Source organism: Sus scrofa, chromosome 17 (assembly GCF_054392235.1).
Source record: "Sus scrofa isolate SSC_HxYL_T2T_F1_AM1 chromosome 17, Sscrofa_HxYL_maternal_Yorkshire_Landrace_v2.0, whole genome shotgun sequence".
NCBI classification, from domain to species: Eukaryota; Metazoa; Chordata; class Mammalia; order Artiodactyla; family Suidae; genus Sus; species Sus scrofa.
In genome coordinates this window covers 55,761,370-55,776,168 of record NC_139399.1, presented here as the reverse complement: position 1 = coordinate 55,776,168, position 14,799 = coordinate 55,761,370, and the positions used below count along the sequence as shown (strand labels likewise).

Sequence of the window (14,799 nt, the reverse complement as noted above, 5' to 3'; positions counted from 1 at the left end):
CTGAGACTCAGAGAGGCTGAGTTACTTGCCTTAAGTCACACAGCTTGCCAGGGGTTTCTGAGTGTGGGGCCTTGCAGCCCAGGTCTCCTGAGTTCCATGTCTTGTTCTGTTCTGGTGCTGCAAGCCCAGTCATTTCAGCAACTACTTTAGGGAGCTGGGTTTTTATCTTTTATCCAGAGGGCAGCAGCAGGTCAAAAATTTATTGTTGTTTCCTGTCAAAAGGCCTAGCAGGGCAGATATTGCTAGTTATACAATCAAACAGGTAAGGAGTTCCCATCGTGGCACAGTGGAAACCTGACTAGGAACCATGAGGTTTCGGGTTCTCTCCCTGGCCTTGCTCAGTGGGTTAAGGATCCGGTGTTGCTGTGAGCTGTGGTGTAGGTCACAGACGCAGTTTGGATCTGGCATTGCTGTGGCTGTGGTGTAGGCCAGCAGCTGTAGCTCCAATTAGACCTCTAGCCTGGGAACCTCCACATGCTGCGGGTATGGCCCTGAAAAGACAAAACGAACAAACAAACAAAACAGGTAAAATCTCTCTGATGGTAGCTTCTACCTTTTTTCATTGGCTTGGGAGAGAGGGGTGGAGGAATAGCTTTGAATGGAACACACCCTGAAGGGGTAAGGCTCTCCTGTGTTTTTTTGGATTTTTACAGTCACACCTGCAGCATATGGAAGTCACTGGCTAGGGGTCGAATCAGAGCTGCAGCTGGAGCCACTGCAGCACCTGATCCAAGCTGCATCTCCGAGCTATGCCACAGACAGCTTGGGGCAATGCTGGTTCCTTAACCCGCTGAGCCAGGCCAGGGATTGCCCCTGCATCCTCACAGAAACAGTGTCAGGTCTTTGATCCGCTGGGCCACAAAGGGAATGTCAAAGGGCTCTCATTTCTTAAGGTTCCACTGTGTCCTCCGTCTGGGTCGAGGCACTTTACATGAGGTCACATCTCACCCTCACAACATCCTGGGGAGGAGGCTCTTAGTGGACAAGAATGATCCATTTTCAAGGTGAAGAAACTGGGGCAAACTGACTTTCCCAAAATCCACAGCTAGGAAATAGGGGAGATAGGATTGAAGGTGAAGTCTTGTAATTTCAAGCTTTAATGACTCTTCATTCAGTTTCCCAGCAGCGTGTTAGGGCATGAGAGACACACTGCATTTGTTCATTCATTTCCCTCACCCATTCACCAAACACTGGCTGAATCATGGGAGCTCCCTTTGTGGCCCAGCGGTTAATGAACCCGACTAGGAGCCATGAGGATGCGGGTTCGATCCCTGGCCTTGGTCAGTGGTGAGGGATCAGGGGTTGGATCCCCTGTGGCTGTGGCTGTGGTGTAGGTCAGCAGCTGTAGCTCTGAGTCAACCCCTAGCCTGGGAACTCCCATCTGCCTTGAGTTGGGCCCTTAAGACAAAACAAAGCAAACAAAAAACACATTGGCTTAACTTATACTTTTACAAGTGCCTCATGAGTCTGGGTACAAAACAGGTTTTCGCAAAACCTGGGCTGTCAGAGCCATGAGGGTCTGCTGGAGGGTCGCTCTGAAATCTGGTCTAATACTCCCATTTTACAGATGGGTAGTCCGAGGTTCAGTGAAGGAAGGGGCTTACCCTGGGTCATACACACAGGGCGGACTAGGACATCTCTTGAGGTCTTGTATGCTCCACTACTCTTGGACTCTGTTCGGATATCTCCCCACAGCCTTCCTCAGAGATGGTTCTCAAACTCCCGTTTGTACACATTCAGTTAATCGGAAGCTCATTACCTCTCGAAGCTGCCTGTTCCATTATTAAACCAACACTGTTAGGAAGTTCCGCCTTATGTTGAACCAGATGCCATTCTGTTCACTTATTCTCCCACAGATCATGATATTTATTGAACACTTGCCGAGGGCCAAGTGCTGGGAATGCGCTGCTGGGCAGGTAACAGTCTCTGGTCCGTGGAGCTTAGAACAGATCGTGATGCCATGGCTAGGACTGAGGAAACTACTGGAGACCACCTTGGATCCCTTTGGCCTGGGTGTAGGGAAGGAGGCCTAGAGGAAGTGATGTTAAAGCCCAGAAAGGAGTTCCCGTCATGGCTCAGCGGAAACGAATCCGACTAGGAACCACGAGCTTGCTAGTTTGGTCCCTGGCCTCGCTCAGTGGGTTAAGGATCCGGCATTGCCCTGAGCTGTGGTGTAGGTCGCAGACGCAGCTTGGATCTGGCGGTGCTGTTGGCTCTGGTGTAGGCCAGCAGCTGGTGCTCCGATTGGTCCCCTAGCCTAGGAACCTTCATGTGCTGTGGGTGTGGCCCTAAAAAGCAAAAAACAAACAGAAAAGGTGGAGATGACAGGGAGGTGGGCAGGTGAAGAGGGGGACACAGGAATTCACGGCAGAAAACTCAGCATGTGCAAGGGCCTGGGGGCTATAAAGGGTGTATTTTTATGTTGTTGTTGTTGTTTTAGGGTTGCACCCGTGGCATATGGGAGTTCCCAGTGGCGCTGTATTTTTTCCTTATTAGGATCACACCTGAGGCATATGGAGGTTCCCAGGCTAGGGGTTGAATCAGACCCGCAGCTGCTGGCCTACGACACAACCATAACAAGGCGGGATCCAAGCCACATCTTCGGCCTACACTGCAGCTTGTAGCAACACCGATCCTTAACCTACTGAGCAAGGCTAGGGATCGAACCCGCATTCCCATGGATACTAGTTGGATTCCTCAGCCGCTGAGCCACAACAGGAACTCCTGGAACTGTATTTCAGTCTGAATTAGAGCAGCGCATGTGCAAGGCAGGGAAGGAAGGGAATGAGAATGGGCGGGTCACTGGGATCTTGCTTGGCCACACTGAGTTTGGACCTTGTCTCTTTTCCTGAAGAAATGAAAGAACAATTAATGAACCGAGGATTGCTGAGAGTTCTACACTCTCCCAAGGAGACCAAGTGGTTCCAATGTTTGTGTTCAAATTGGAATCCCCTGGTAGCATCGCCTCTTGGCCCTCTGCCTGGCTGGGGGAGGCCTTATTTAGCCTGGCCCGGCTCCACTGAGCTTTCCTTAGGAATGTCTATATATAGGGCAAGAGGGCGGCCCAGCTGCCACTGTCCATCTGCCTTCTTTGGGGTTCGGTCCCCTTTCACTGGCTCCATACTCTGTGTGCAGTCATCTTCCTGTTGACTTTAGCTGCCTTCCATGAAAGCTGCTTATCCCCCCAACATCCAGCATGGACCCCATCGAGTCTCAGGCTGGGCGCCCTTCAGACTTGCTCTGCCCACCCCTTCACTCTCCACATGGCCAGCTGAGCTCCTCCAGACTTCTGCTCTAGCAAGGGGCCAGCTGCCCCTTCACCTCCTTCCAGAAACTTCCCCTGATCCTTCTTCCCCTCCAAAAAAATGAATCCCCAAACCCTTTCCCTGAGGAGGTAAGCTTGAGAGAAGAATCTGCTTTCTTTCTTTCTTTTTTTTTATTTTCCCACTGTACAGCAAGGGGATCAAGTTATCCTTACATGTATACATTTTTTCCCCCACCCTTTGTTCTGTTGCAACATGAGTATTTAGACATAGTTCTCAGTGCTACTCAGCAGGATCTCCTTGTAAATCTATTCTAAGTTGTGTCTGATAAGGAATCTGCTTTCAACGTTTATCTCTCCTCCAAGGGCACAGCCCGTTTCCTGGACACCTGTATACACGTCTCCCTCTGGACGGGCGCCCTGGGATGCATAAGAATCACCAACACGACTACAGACCTTCATGGTTCACAAAGCTCCCCTGGTAAGAAGGGGATAATAATAGTTGCGACCTCACAGGGTGAGTACCAGATGAGATCATGTGGTTAAACTGCTTAGCACAGTGTGTGGCATGTCGCAGAGGTTTAAGAACGGGCTGTCACTTTCCCCTCCTCCTGTCCTCCACCTGGTTCAAAGACAGCAAGTCACTGGCACAAGCGAAGTGACTTAAACCTGGGTTCCCGTTTACCACGGTCTCTCTGTGAGGGAGCTTATGACTGTCCCCAGCACGCAGATAAGGAAACTGAAGCTCAGAGTGGCACTGCCACCAGCCCAAGGTTGCACAGCTTGTGGAGGCAGGATTTGGACCTGGGGTTTTGGACGTCAGGCCTTGTGCTCCTCCATCCCCCCACTTTTCTCTATTTTCTGACTGTCCTCACCCATCTTGAGGAGAGTGTGTGCCTCTGGGCGGGGGGGAGAGTGGGGGCTCGCTAAGGCGGTGGAGCAGGGCGGGTTCTCCTCCGAAGAATCTAGGACGTTAAGGCCTGCCACCTGCTCAGAGGCTTAAATTTCCCTGCAAGGGCCCTTGGCTAAATTAGGTAATGGGCTAGGACTCCGGGAGGGGAGACTCGCTGACCCCAGGATCTGATTGGCCAGGGCACTGGGTCCTGGGGAGCCAGGAGGTGGGAGGAGAGGGTGCCCCTACAAATCCAAGAGGATAGAGCGGGCCAAGGCATCTTTGGGTGGTGGACTGCAGAAGCGGTGACCTGCAGCAGAGGAGTCCTGGTGACACGCAACCATGGTAAGGACGAGAGGGGATTTCATCCCTTTACTCGCCGGAGCACTTCTGGGCCAGATCCGGGTGCTCTGCAGGGCAGTAACTTGGATGTCTGAAGATGGACCCAGGCGTCTGGGAGGAAGCCCCAGAAGAAGGCCTTGGACTTGTCTTGGAAGGGGAGGGCTGGGACGTTCCAGGGCTTGACTCTCAAGGCATGCCTGTTCCCTGAGATCTTCGGAGGATTCCAGCAATGTTGGTCAGAGAACTGTGGGTGGGTGTTAGCTTGTTTCCCTCTTGGGTGGAGACAGGGAGCCTGAGGGCCAGAAGGAGTCGCCCAACAAGCCAGTGAGTGGCTGCGGTGGGCTGGAAGCCTTGCCCAACCCTCCTCCTGCCGGTGAGAGAAGGAAGACTCCTTTGAAAGACGGGAGGCCTGCAAGGGCTGGAACCAGCTGAGGGTTCAAGAGCTCCAAGCTCGGAATTCCCACTGTGGCACAGCAGAAACAAATGCGACTAGGATCTGTGAGGACGCAGCTTCGATTCCTAGCCTTGCTTAGTGGGTTAAGGATCCAAGCGTTGCTGTGAGCTGTGATGTAGGTCGCAGATGCGGCTCAGATCTGGTGTGGCTGTGGCTGTGGTGTAGGCTGGCAGCTGCAGCTCCGATTTGACCCCTAGCCCGGGAACCTCCATGTGCTGTGGGTGCGGCCCTAAAAAGATGAGACAAAAAAAAAAAAAAAAAAAAAAGGAGCTCCAAGCTCTCCAACCCAAGAGCTCCGAGGGGCCGAGAAGGGGCAGAAGAAGAGAGACCAGGGTTAGAGGGACGCCAGCCTCCCAGAAAGGCTGTCCTTTTCCTGGGAGGTTCCCCCTCCCCACTTCAAGGAGTAACTAGACCCAGAGGACAGCTGCTGTTACCCATTCCTGACTAAAAATAGCCTGCCCTTCTGGCACAGGCAAGGAAGAGGGGAGGAGGGGAGAGGAGGGGGACGAGGAGCAGGGACAGCAGCCAAACAGTTAATGATCTCCTTGGAAGTCTCAGCCCTTCCTTGTCGCCAGACTCAGTCCAACGCCCCTAGTTAGAGAGCTTGGCTTGCAGTGTGGCCAGAATTCCCTATCGCCACCTTACTGTCACCCCCGCAAGGCCCCATCACACTCTGCCTCCAATGACTGATTCATCAGAAGGAAGCTTACGATCTCTGTCTTGGCAAGTTCTCAGTAACTTTGCATTGCATTATTCTTCAGCTGACATCTACTGAGCGCCTGTTAAAGTACCAGGCACGAGGGGAGTTCCCGCCGTGGCACAGGCGGCTAATGATCTGGTTTGTCTCTGTGGTGCTGCTGGTTCAATCAGTGCGTTAGGGATTGGGCATAACTGCAGCTGTGGTGTAGGTCACAGCTGCAACTCGGATTCAGTCCCTGGCCCGGGGAACTTCCATATGCCATGGGTACAGTGGAAAAAGGAAAAAAAGGGACCAGGCACTGCGAGGAGATGCGGAAAATTGGAAAATTATGCTGGAATGGTACTGGCACTTTACAAAGCCTTCTCACACCTCTGATCTCATCTCATCCCTGAGAAGTGGCTGAGAAGAGGGCACGAGGGCACATATAGTGACTTGCCCAAGGTTACTGGTGGGTTCCTGACTTGGCCTCCGACAAGGAAGAAGGCAATAATCCCTAATTCTTCAAAACTGGGGTTGAGGCTGTGGGAGTGTGTGGCAAGTCTGGAGTTGTTTCTCTGGGGGACTGAGGTTTACTTACAGAAATGGGGGTGCAGGAGAATCGGGTTAAGGCGGGAAAGCGCTCCCAGGCTGCCCCTTCTGCTCTTTGATGGCCTGTGTCTGTGTCTTCTGCAGACGGACCAGCAGGCTGAAGCCCGGTCCTACCTCAGCGAGGAGATGATCGCTGGTGAGTGGGGGTGGGCAGGCTGGCTGGTGGGTGGCTGCGGTGCTGGCGAATGTCTGGTGTCTGGGAGGGGGGGGAGGGGGGATGTGAGGCTGACAGTCCGGCCAAGTTCACCTCCGCCCTCTGCCCTCCTTCTCCTGGCAGAGTTCAAGGCCGCCTTCGACATGTTTGACGCTGATGGTGGTGGGGACATCAGCGTCAAGGAGTTGGGCACCGTGATGAGGATGCTGGGCCAGACACCCACCAAAGAGGAGCTGGACGCCATCATCGAGGAGGTGGACGAGGATGGTGAGGAGGTGGCCCTCTGAGGCAGGGGTGCGATGGTGGTGGGGAGAGGCTGGCGTGCAGGGCTCAGGCTCACTCAGCACTCGCTTCCCTCAGGCAGTGGAACCATCGACTTCGAAGAGTTCTTGGTCATGATGGTGCGCCAGATGAAAGAGGACGCCAAGGGGAAGAGTGAGGAGGAGCTGGCTGAGTGCTTCCGCATCTTCGACAGGTGAGCTGGGGGCCTTGGGAGGTGAGGGAGGCGCGGAGCAGTTCGGGTCTGGTCGGCCGGCCACGAAGGTTCTCGGGGTGCAGGGGCAGGAGAGGGCGTCCAGGGTGGCCCGAGCTGCCGGTCCCTGCCGGGCCTGAGCCCCGCCCTGTCCCTCCGCCCTCAGGAACATGGACGGCTACATCGATGCCGAGGAACTGGCTGAGATTTTCCGGGCCTCTGGCGAGCACGTGACGGACGAGGAGCTCGAATCCCTGATGAAAGATGGAGACAAGAACAACGATGGCCGCATTGACTTCGACGGTGAGGGCCGCGGGACTGCAGGCAGCAGGGTGACGGAGCGGCTCGGGAGCGTCCGGGGCGCTGCGCCCCCGCGGGCGTCCTTAGCCTGGAGGGCGGGGCGGGGCCAAGCTCCTCCCCACCCACTGTGGGCGGGCAGGCAGCGCCCGCGGTTCTGTGCAATTTATCAACTAATGACAAGGCATGTTCTCTCTGTGGTTGGAGCCGGGTCGGGCCTCAGTTGCCCCGAGGGGACCCCTGACCGCCTCTCCCTCTCCTTCTCCGCAGAGTTCCTGAAGATGATGGAAGGCGTGCAGTAAGAAGTCGGCCCTCGCCTCCGCCGAGACCGCGCGTCCCTAGGGGCGTGTGCGACACCAACCCCTACTGGTCCCATTCCCCGCCCCCGGAGGGAGGTGCGGCCCGTTCTGGATCTGTGTCTAGAAGAAATAAAAGGAAACACTACAAAGCGCGTGGCCTGAGTGAGGGGAGGACCGGGGGAGTGGGGGTCGGGGGCCACCCCCACTGAAGCCACCCTAGCGCCCTCGGGTTACAAGGAGGGGCGACCCGAGGCAGCGGGACCCCAAGGCGACGCTCTGCTCCATGCCCTTGGAAGGTTCTCCACCTGCTATCAGCAGTTGGCGCTGGGTGTGGGCTGGGTGGCGGCCCGCACTTCCAGGCTTCCTATGGCTCCTAGAATCAAATCTAAATTCCTTCGCTCTTTCCCACTGTTTCCCCTCCCCTCGAGGGGCCCGGGTCTCACTGGGCAATGAATCCTTCCTGCTCTTGAGTTGGGCTGTGCGTTTAAGACCTTGGGCCTTTGCACATGCTATTCTCCCTCTTGGAATGCCTTCTTCCTCTTAAAGCCTCGGCAAAATCCTTCACCCCAGCTCCCATGCCATCTCCAAGATACGAAGACTCAGCTCAGATACCATCATGTCCTCCCTTGATCCCTGTCCTGACTGGCTGCACCCTGGCACCCTTAGCTCTTTTGTAGCAACTCAATTATAGCAGGTGGGGGGGGTCACAGCTAATTAAGTGCAGTGGTAGTTTAGCTTTAGTCAGGCTGAGTTTAAATCCTCACTGCTGGTGACAAACTACTCTCTCTGCTTCCTTTCCTAATTTGCAAAATGCGTCAGCGATAGGACTTAACCTCACAGGGTTGTGAGAAGGAGTTAATGTGTGCAAAGGGCTTAGAACAAAGCCTGGCACGGAGTCAGCATTTAATAAACGCTGTTAGTAATATCATTATCATCTTGAAACATTGAACTCTGTTATTCATCACTGCAGCCCTCCCTCTCCAACTCCCTGTTCTCTTCCTTTCCGGCCTCATTCATGTTTCCCAGATACTATGCCCAGCCAGGAGCAGTGCTGGAGTTTAGCGGTCAGCACTCTGAGTCCCCGCTCTGTGTTGGGCAGGCACTGTCTCCCTCATCCACATGCCCCCAGAGTCAGGTGCTCTTATTTCCATTTTACAGTTGAGCAAACTAAGGCGGAGGGGGGTGCGTACCAGACATAGAGGTCATACCTAGATGCTATTGCTGTGTGGTGGGAACAGGGGCGGTGTCACTTGACAGTTCTACCGGGGCGTCCTGCGTCCTCCAAAGTGGCCCTGCCCTCAACTGCTAAGTCCTCCTTCCCCTCCATCTTATTCTCTTGTGTCCTCAACCTTGGGGATGTGACCCGAGTCAGAAATTCTGGAGCTCATTTCCCATCTCTCCTTCTATGCCCTGTTACTTTGTCTCCTTCCAGCTTCACGCCTCTCCTCGCCCACTCAGAGGCGTAACTCAGGCTCCCAGCATGGCTCGCAGGCTGTGGATAACAGCAGTGAACCTCCCCGCAGCCATTCACTCCCCACACAGGTGGCAGCCAGAAGGATCTCTTGAAAACCAGATTTGATGTTACCGCCCTGCTCAAGGCTTCCTTAACTGCCGGTTACCGCCCACGTGGCTCACTCCCCTTCTCCAGAGAGCCTTCCTGACCCTCCTCTCATCTCCATTAGATGCCCCACCTCTTGAGTTTTCATAGCAGCATGTGAGCCAAGTAGTTTTTATCGAGTGTTACCATGTGCCAGGCACTGTACCAAGGCTCTTCATCTAGCCTATGAGGTAGCTACTAATATTTCCATTTTGCAGAGTTTAAATCTAAGTGCCTAAGTGCACACATGAGGCTGGACGGGGGATTCGAACACAATTGTCTCACCTACCTGTTCTGAGCTTTTAACCACCACTCTGTACGGTGCTTATTCTACCGATGTTCCTGTCTATTCCCTAAACGTCATCCTCCTGGAGGACAGGACAGTGGCCTTTCCCCTGCTTTATCCCCAGCCCCCAACACTGGCTCTTTACCTTGTAGGCACCCAAGGAAAGCATTGAGTGAATGGAAATAATAATCGTCACACCTTCTAATACTCACTGCACTAGTGCCAGAAACCTAAATCAAACTTACACCAAAAGGGGTTTGTTAGTTTGTGACTCTGGGGTACCAAGGCCAGACTCCAATACTGTCACCTCTTAGTTGTCTCTGGCTTTCTTTCATCCGCAGCTGTCTCCGCCGGCAGCCCAGGCTGACTCCCTCCCCATTTAGCAATGCTTGTATTTTAAATTTTACTTTCTCCCAGGGAGTAATTTCAGGGAACACTTTGATTGGTTCTTAACTAGTGTAGAGTTGGGTCCCTGTGATTGTGACAAGGGGAACCAAGTGGAGGACCAAACGCCATGATCTGGGAAACTAGAGCCTTCCTAAGGCAGGCAAAGATACATTCACCTTGGCCAGCATTTACTAAGAACCTGTTTAGTGTCAAGTTCCGAGCTCTGCTCTTCTCAGCCTCCATCCTGGTGATTTTCAGTTTGAGAGCATCAGAATCACCTGGAGAGCTTGTTGGGGCCAAGAATTTACGTTTCTAACCAGCTCCAGGTGAAAAGGGACAGGACCACGCCTGGAGAACACTGCTCTGTGCCTTCAACAGTAATGATGCCATCTGGGAGCTGATTAGAAAGGCAGAAGCTCAGGCTCCACCTGGACCAACTGAATCAAAAAAAAAAATTTTTTTTTTTTGTCTTTTTGCTATTTCTTGGGCTGCTCCCACGGCATATGGAGGTTCCCAGGCTAGGGGTCCAATCAGAGCTGTAGCCACAGGCCTACGCCAGAGCCACAGCAACGCTGGATCCGAGCCGCGTCTGCAACCAACACCACAGCTCATGGCAACGCTGGATCCTTAACCCACTGAGCAAGGGCAGGGACCAAACCCGCAACCTCATGGTTCCTAGTTGGATTTGTCAACCACTGCACCACGAGGGGAACTCCTGAATCAAAAGTTTTAAGTTCACAGGGAAGATTTACATGCACAGTGCTTGAGCGCGCCTGGTCTGAGCCCCAAGAAGAGAGCCACCAACACAATCTGAGATGAAGAGGATGGCTTCCCAGCTGCCTTCACCTGTCCTCACCCACCCCTCCCACCCCAAGGGCCTACATAAGCAGCTGCAGGTGGAGCCGACCAGGTGGGGTGAGGAGGCCAAGACTCAGGCCTGACTAGAGCACACCTGAGTTTGTTACCTTGGAGAGCTTCCTGTAGGACCCGGGCCAGGCCCAGCACCTCAGCCTGCCTGGTCAGCACTGGAGTTTCCTCTCAGAGGGGCCCAAATGCCTGTGGCAAGCCAGTGGGAAGAAGGCCCAAGGGGCGGGGGGGGGGCGCTGGGTCGGTGGTGCAGCAGAGGAACTGCTGGTGGAGATGGAGCAGGAGGGGAACGTGCCCCCCAAGGAGCATGGAGCCATGTGCCAGGGGCTGGGGCAAGAGGTTGAGTTGGGAATGCAGTCCTGAGGGCTTTCCCTGGCTGTCTCCCCAGACCCTGGGCCTGCTGTAGGGTTATCCCGCGTCTTTTTTTTTTTGGCCATGCAGAAATTCCCTGTCCGGGACTTGAACCTGTGCCACAGCAATAACCAGAACAACAGCGGTGGCAATGCCGGATCCTTAAACCACCGAACCCCCCTTTTTTCCCTTCTCCTTCTCAAGGACCAAAACACCTACTGCCGGAAATTAGGTGGCTAATCCTTCCCTCCCACACATACACTCACACACTCTACAGCTCTAGCTGTTTCAGCTGAAGGTCTGGTTCAGCCTCATCTGCAACTGGGACTGTCCCTAAATTAACCAATCCTCCTGGTGTCCCCCCTCCATAGAAATCGGCATTTTGCGACGCCCATCTTACAGATGAGGAAACAGATGCAGAGTCATAAAATAACCAAAGTCACAGGGGACGAATTCTATGACCCCACTGCTCAGCCCTCCAGCCTCTCAGCTGCTCCTACACCCTGGGTAGAGGAGCAGGGCCAGAACCCAGACCCTAAGCCCGACCTCTGCAGAGCCTGAGCACTTCCAACCCTAGGGTGACTAGGGGACATAACTTGTTTAAAAACCCCCAAATGTATTTATTTAATATATTCATCACAAGGGCTTAGCCGGACACTTAATTTAAAAAAACAGAAACAAAAATGACAGCACAGATAAGGTATACACAGATAAGGTACAGAGTCCTGTACAGAAATCAAGGAAAGGACAGACCATCTAAGGAAAAATAATAAAAAAAGACAACACAGGGAGAGAGCTGGACAGCCTGGGTCAGGGCTCCTGGCTGGAGACCTGCTTGGAGTAGGTTTCCTGCAGGTACTTCTTAAAGGCTGGAAGAGAACGAGGAGGTCTCAGTAAGCCATGGGCACAAGGGTTAAGGTTGGCAAGAGGGCAGCAAGGATACAGCTGTGGGAGGAGTTTGGGGGGTTGGGGAAGGGTTTCCCAGCCCAACAGAACTGTCCCCCGGCTGCCCACCCAGCTGGGGAGGAGACTTGGGGCCCTCAGCAAGCAAGTTGTTCGCACAAAGCTTTGCCTTCTACTGAAAAAGCCCCTCAACCTACATGAATGCGACAAATTCTGATTTTATAGCAAACAGGCAAACCAGAAACACCAAGGCAGAGGTGGAACTGGGTTACCTGGTTGAACCCCCCCCACCCCCCAGTCATCCAGACACATTCCCAAGTCACTGGAATCCTTCAGTAGCTGGGGGGAGCCTTTGATGGTTGGGGAGGGATGGCTCGGTGCCTGAGAAGGATGAAGGACCCACCTGTGGGGTTTTTCCAGAGCTCGGCGGCATGTGTGTTCAGAGGGCTATCGATGTTGGGTTCTGTGGATGGAGACAAAGAGCAAGGTCAGGTCGGGGTAGAAGAGGCTAGAAGAGGCTGTCCAACCCGGGAACAGGCTCCCAGGTTGGGGGGGAGAGGCCGTCTCCGCAGTCACCTCCGAGCAGGCTCTGGATGGAGAGCAGGATGGTCCTGACGTCATACAGGGCGGACCACTTGTCTTTCAGGATGTCCAGGCAGATGTTTCCTTGGGTGTCCACGTTGGGGTGGTAGCAGGGCGTGAGGAACTTCACTGTGGGCGCGTTGTAAGGGTAGCCGCTGGGGAACTCCAGAGAGAGCTTATACCTCAGGTCTTCATATACCTGGAGAGAGAGAGACTGGGGAGTAAGCCTCTTTGCCTGAGCCTCAGTTCCAGCTCAGGCCCCACGTAAGGGGCTTGTCAAGACCCCCGAGTTTGTCTGGGACTCGGCAGAAGACAAAGCATTAAACTGGTGGTGCCTTCCCGCCTAGCTGGTGGGACATTGCGACCCTTTGGGCGAGGGCCCACTGGCCTAAACCCTCAATTGCCCTTCATTCTTTTCCTTGCCGTCTGGCCCCTGGAAGTAGCTAAGATGGAGACCCCGCCTTACTGCGCGGATGGAGAGCAGGGCCACAGGCTCAGGGCTCCAGGAAGACACAGGGGAGTGTCCCACCAGGTGAGAAGACTCAACGCAGAACTGGCACCTGGATTTCACCTCCCACCTCTCCCCAGACTCTGCAGAGTCACCCTCACCTACTCCGACCCCTACACTTACTGTGCCGGCTGCTCCATGGATGGTCCCCACCCATTTGAAAAGGTTGTCTGACTCAGGGAAGGCAGAAATTCCTTTGTCGCCAGACATCTGGGGAAGAAACACAACACTTGCTGGGCTGAAGAGTGAGTGTGCTCTTGCAGGGGAGGGTGTGGGTGAGGGAGCCCCTGCCCCTTAACCTCATCACATCTGGACCCAGAATGGAGCAACCAGGCCAAATTGATTGATAGGCTCTTCTGAGGAAGTGGGGAGATCCTGGGGGCTGAATGTGCCCCCCGGGAGGACTGGGATTAGGTTTATCACCAGCCTAAGAGGGAGGGGTTGTGTGGGGGAAGAAGAAGGCAGCTTTGTATCCACAATTTTGCTGGTTGCTGGGAATTCAATTTGACATGCCATTGAGTGCTGGTTGGACACAAAGCCCAGAGACTATTCACAGGCTGGGAAGATAAACAGCGTGGGCACTGAAGGATTTGAGTTGAATATCCAGGGTTAATGTAGAAAAGACTGGCCCGAAGGAAGCATTCCAAGGTAGGATGGGATTAGAAATATTTAGGATGAAGAGTTGGGTGTAGGTAAATTTTAGGACAGGGAAGTAGAGCCAGGAAGGACAGAGGGAAGGCCTCGTAAGAGAGCTGTACTTTAAGGATAACTTCTTTGTGGCAAGATGGGACTGGGAGTAAAGATGCCTGGGGGGAAGATGTGTAGGTGGGGTGTGTTAACTTCTTCCCAGAGGAGAGCAAGCTGGACTCATCTTTTTACCCCATGCCTATCAAAGAGCCGGAGCTAGGAAAGGAGGCTACTGATAAGTGACTGGGAGGTGGGAGGGGAGACCAACTGGTTGGGTATCCGGGCACCAGTCACTTACCATGAGGGTCATCAGTTCCTGCTGTAGCCTGTGAAAAGAGCATCTGGGGGTCATCTGAGAGTCCAGGGCTCCAGGAGGTGCATCTCTTCCCATCCCAATCTCTCTGGAGCAGCTGTCACGGAGGTTTCCCTCTACCCTGAGGTCGGACTTAGCTGTGGGCATGGTCACCCCCATTTCCACAGGGGGGTCTTAGTGAGTCCACACCCTTCCTAATGCCAGGCTCCCGGAAGGAGAGCTCTGGCTTATTCTTAACCCCTAATTCTGCTTCTCTGGCGTCTCTCTCTGTGCAGGATCTCAATTTCTCACCTTCTAGCCCCCTTCCCCGCCGCCCTCCAGCCAAGCCACAGAGGGTCCCCAGGGCATCTTCATCTTGGCTCATCCACGGAGGATCCTGGCAGCATCCCTACCCCTTCTGTCGTCCTTCAGAAGTAGGCGATCTCCTGGCGTGTACCTCTACCTCTCATACCTCAGCTGCTCCAGGAGAATGTGGGGGTCCCCGGAAGTCTTTGCTCTGGGCTTCAAATGCCTAGGGCGTGCCAGGCCCGGCAAGTGTTCCCTCGGCACCACTCACCTCTTGCCCACGGGGCCCCGAGCGGCACCCCCGCTGGGCTCGGCTCCTTTACGGGCGGCCGCGAAACTGGCGGCGGCTGGGTCGCGGTTCTGGGAAGCCATCTGGGCAGCGCTGGGAGGGAGACAGGATCTCAGGGTATCCGGAGACCACGGCTGCAACTGCAGGGCCGCGGTCCCGCCCGCCCGCGTTTGAATTGTAACCCTCCGGAGGTGCCGGCCAATCAGTGGCTCGCTTGGGTTTAATCCAGCCAATGGGGCGCTCTGTCACTGCTGCATCCACCCACCAGCGCACCACTATTGGGC

General features: G+C 54.4%; 2 protein-coding genes across 2 annotated transcripts; one reads left to right on the top strand and one right to left on the bottom strand.

Annotated features, from left to right (window-relative positions):
• Positions 1 to 6,321: 6,321 nt before the first annotated feature.
• On the top strand, positions 6,322 to 7,464 carry TNNC2 (troponin C2, fast skeletal type; the record flags this gene model as incomplete). Its single annotated transcript, NM_001001862.1, is given in 5 exon segments — positions 6,322 to 6,374; positions 6,516 to 6,659; positions 6,753 to 6,867; positions 7,031 to 7,167; positions 7,432 to 7,464. Coding segments are annotated over 5 exon segments (481 nt in total), but the record flags the coding sequence as incomplete, so codon positions are not given.
• Positions 7,465 to 11,544: 4,080 nt separating this feature from the next.
• UBE2C (ubiquitin conjugating enzyme E2 C) lies at positions 11,545 to 14,659 on the bottom strand. Its single transcript, XM_013985422.3, has 6 exons — positions 14,498 to 14,659; positions 13,927 to 13,954; positions 13,065 to 13,151; positions 12,428 to 12,632; positions 12,255 to 12,314; positions 11,545 to 11,817 (listed from the first exon to the last, which is right to left on the bottom strand). The coding sequence occupies exons 1-6, from the start codon at positions 14,596 to 14,598 to the stop codon at positions 11,759 to 11,761; spliced, it is 540 nt and encodes a 179-aa protein (XP_013840876.1). The 5' UTR covers positions 14,599 to 14,659; the 3' UTR covers positions 11,545 to 11,758.
• Between the last annotated feature and the right edge of the window lie 140 nt (positions 14,660 to 14,799).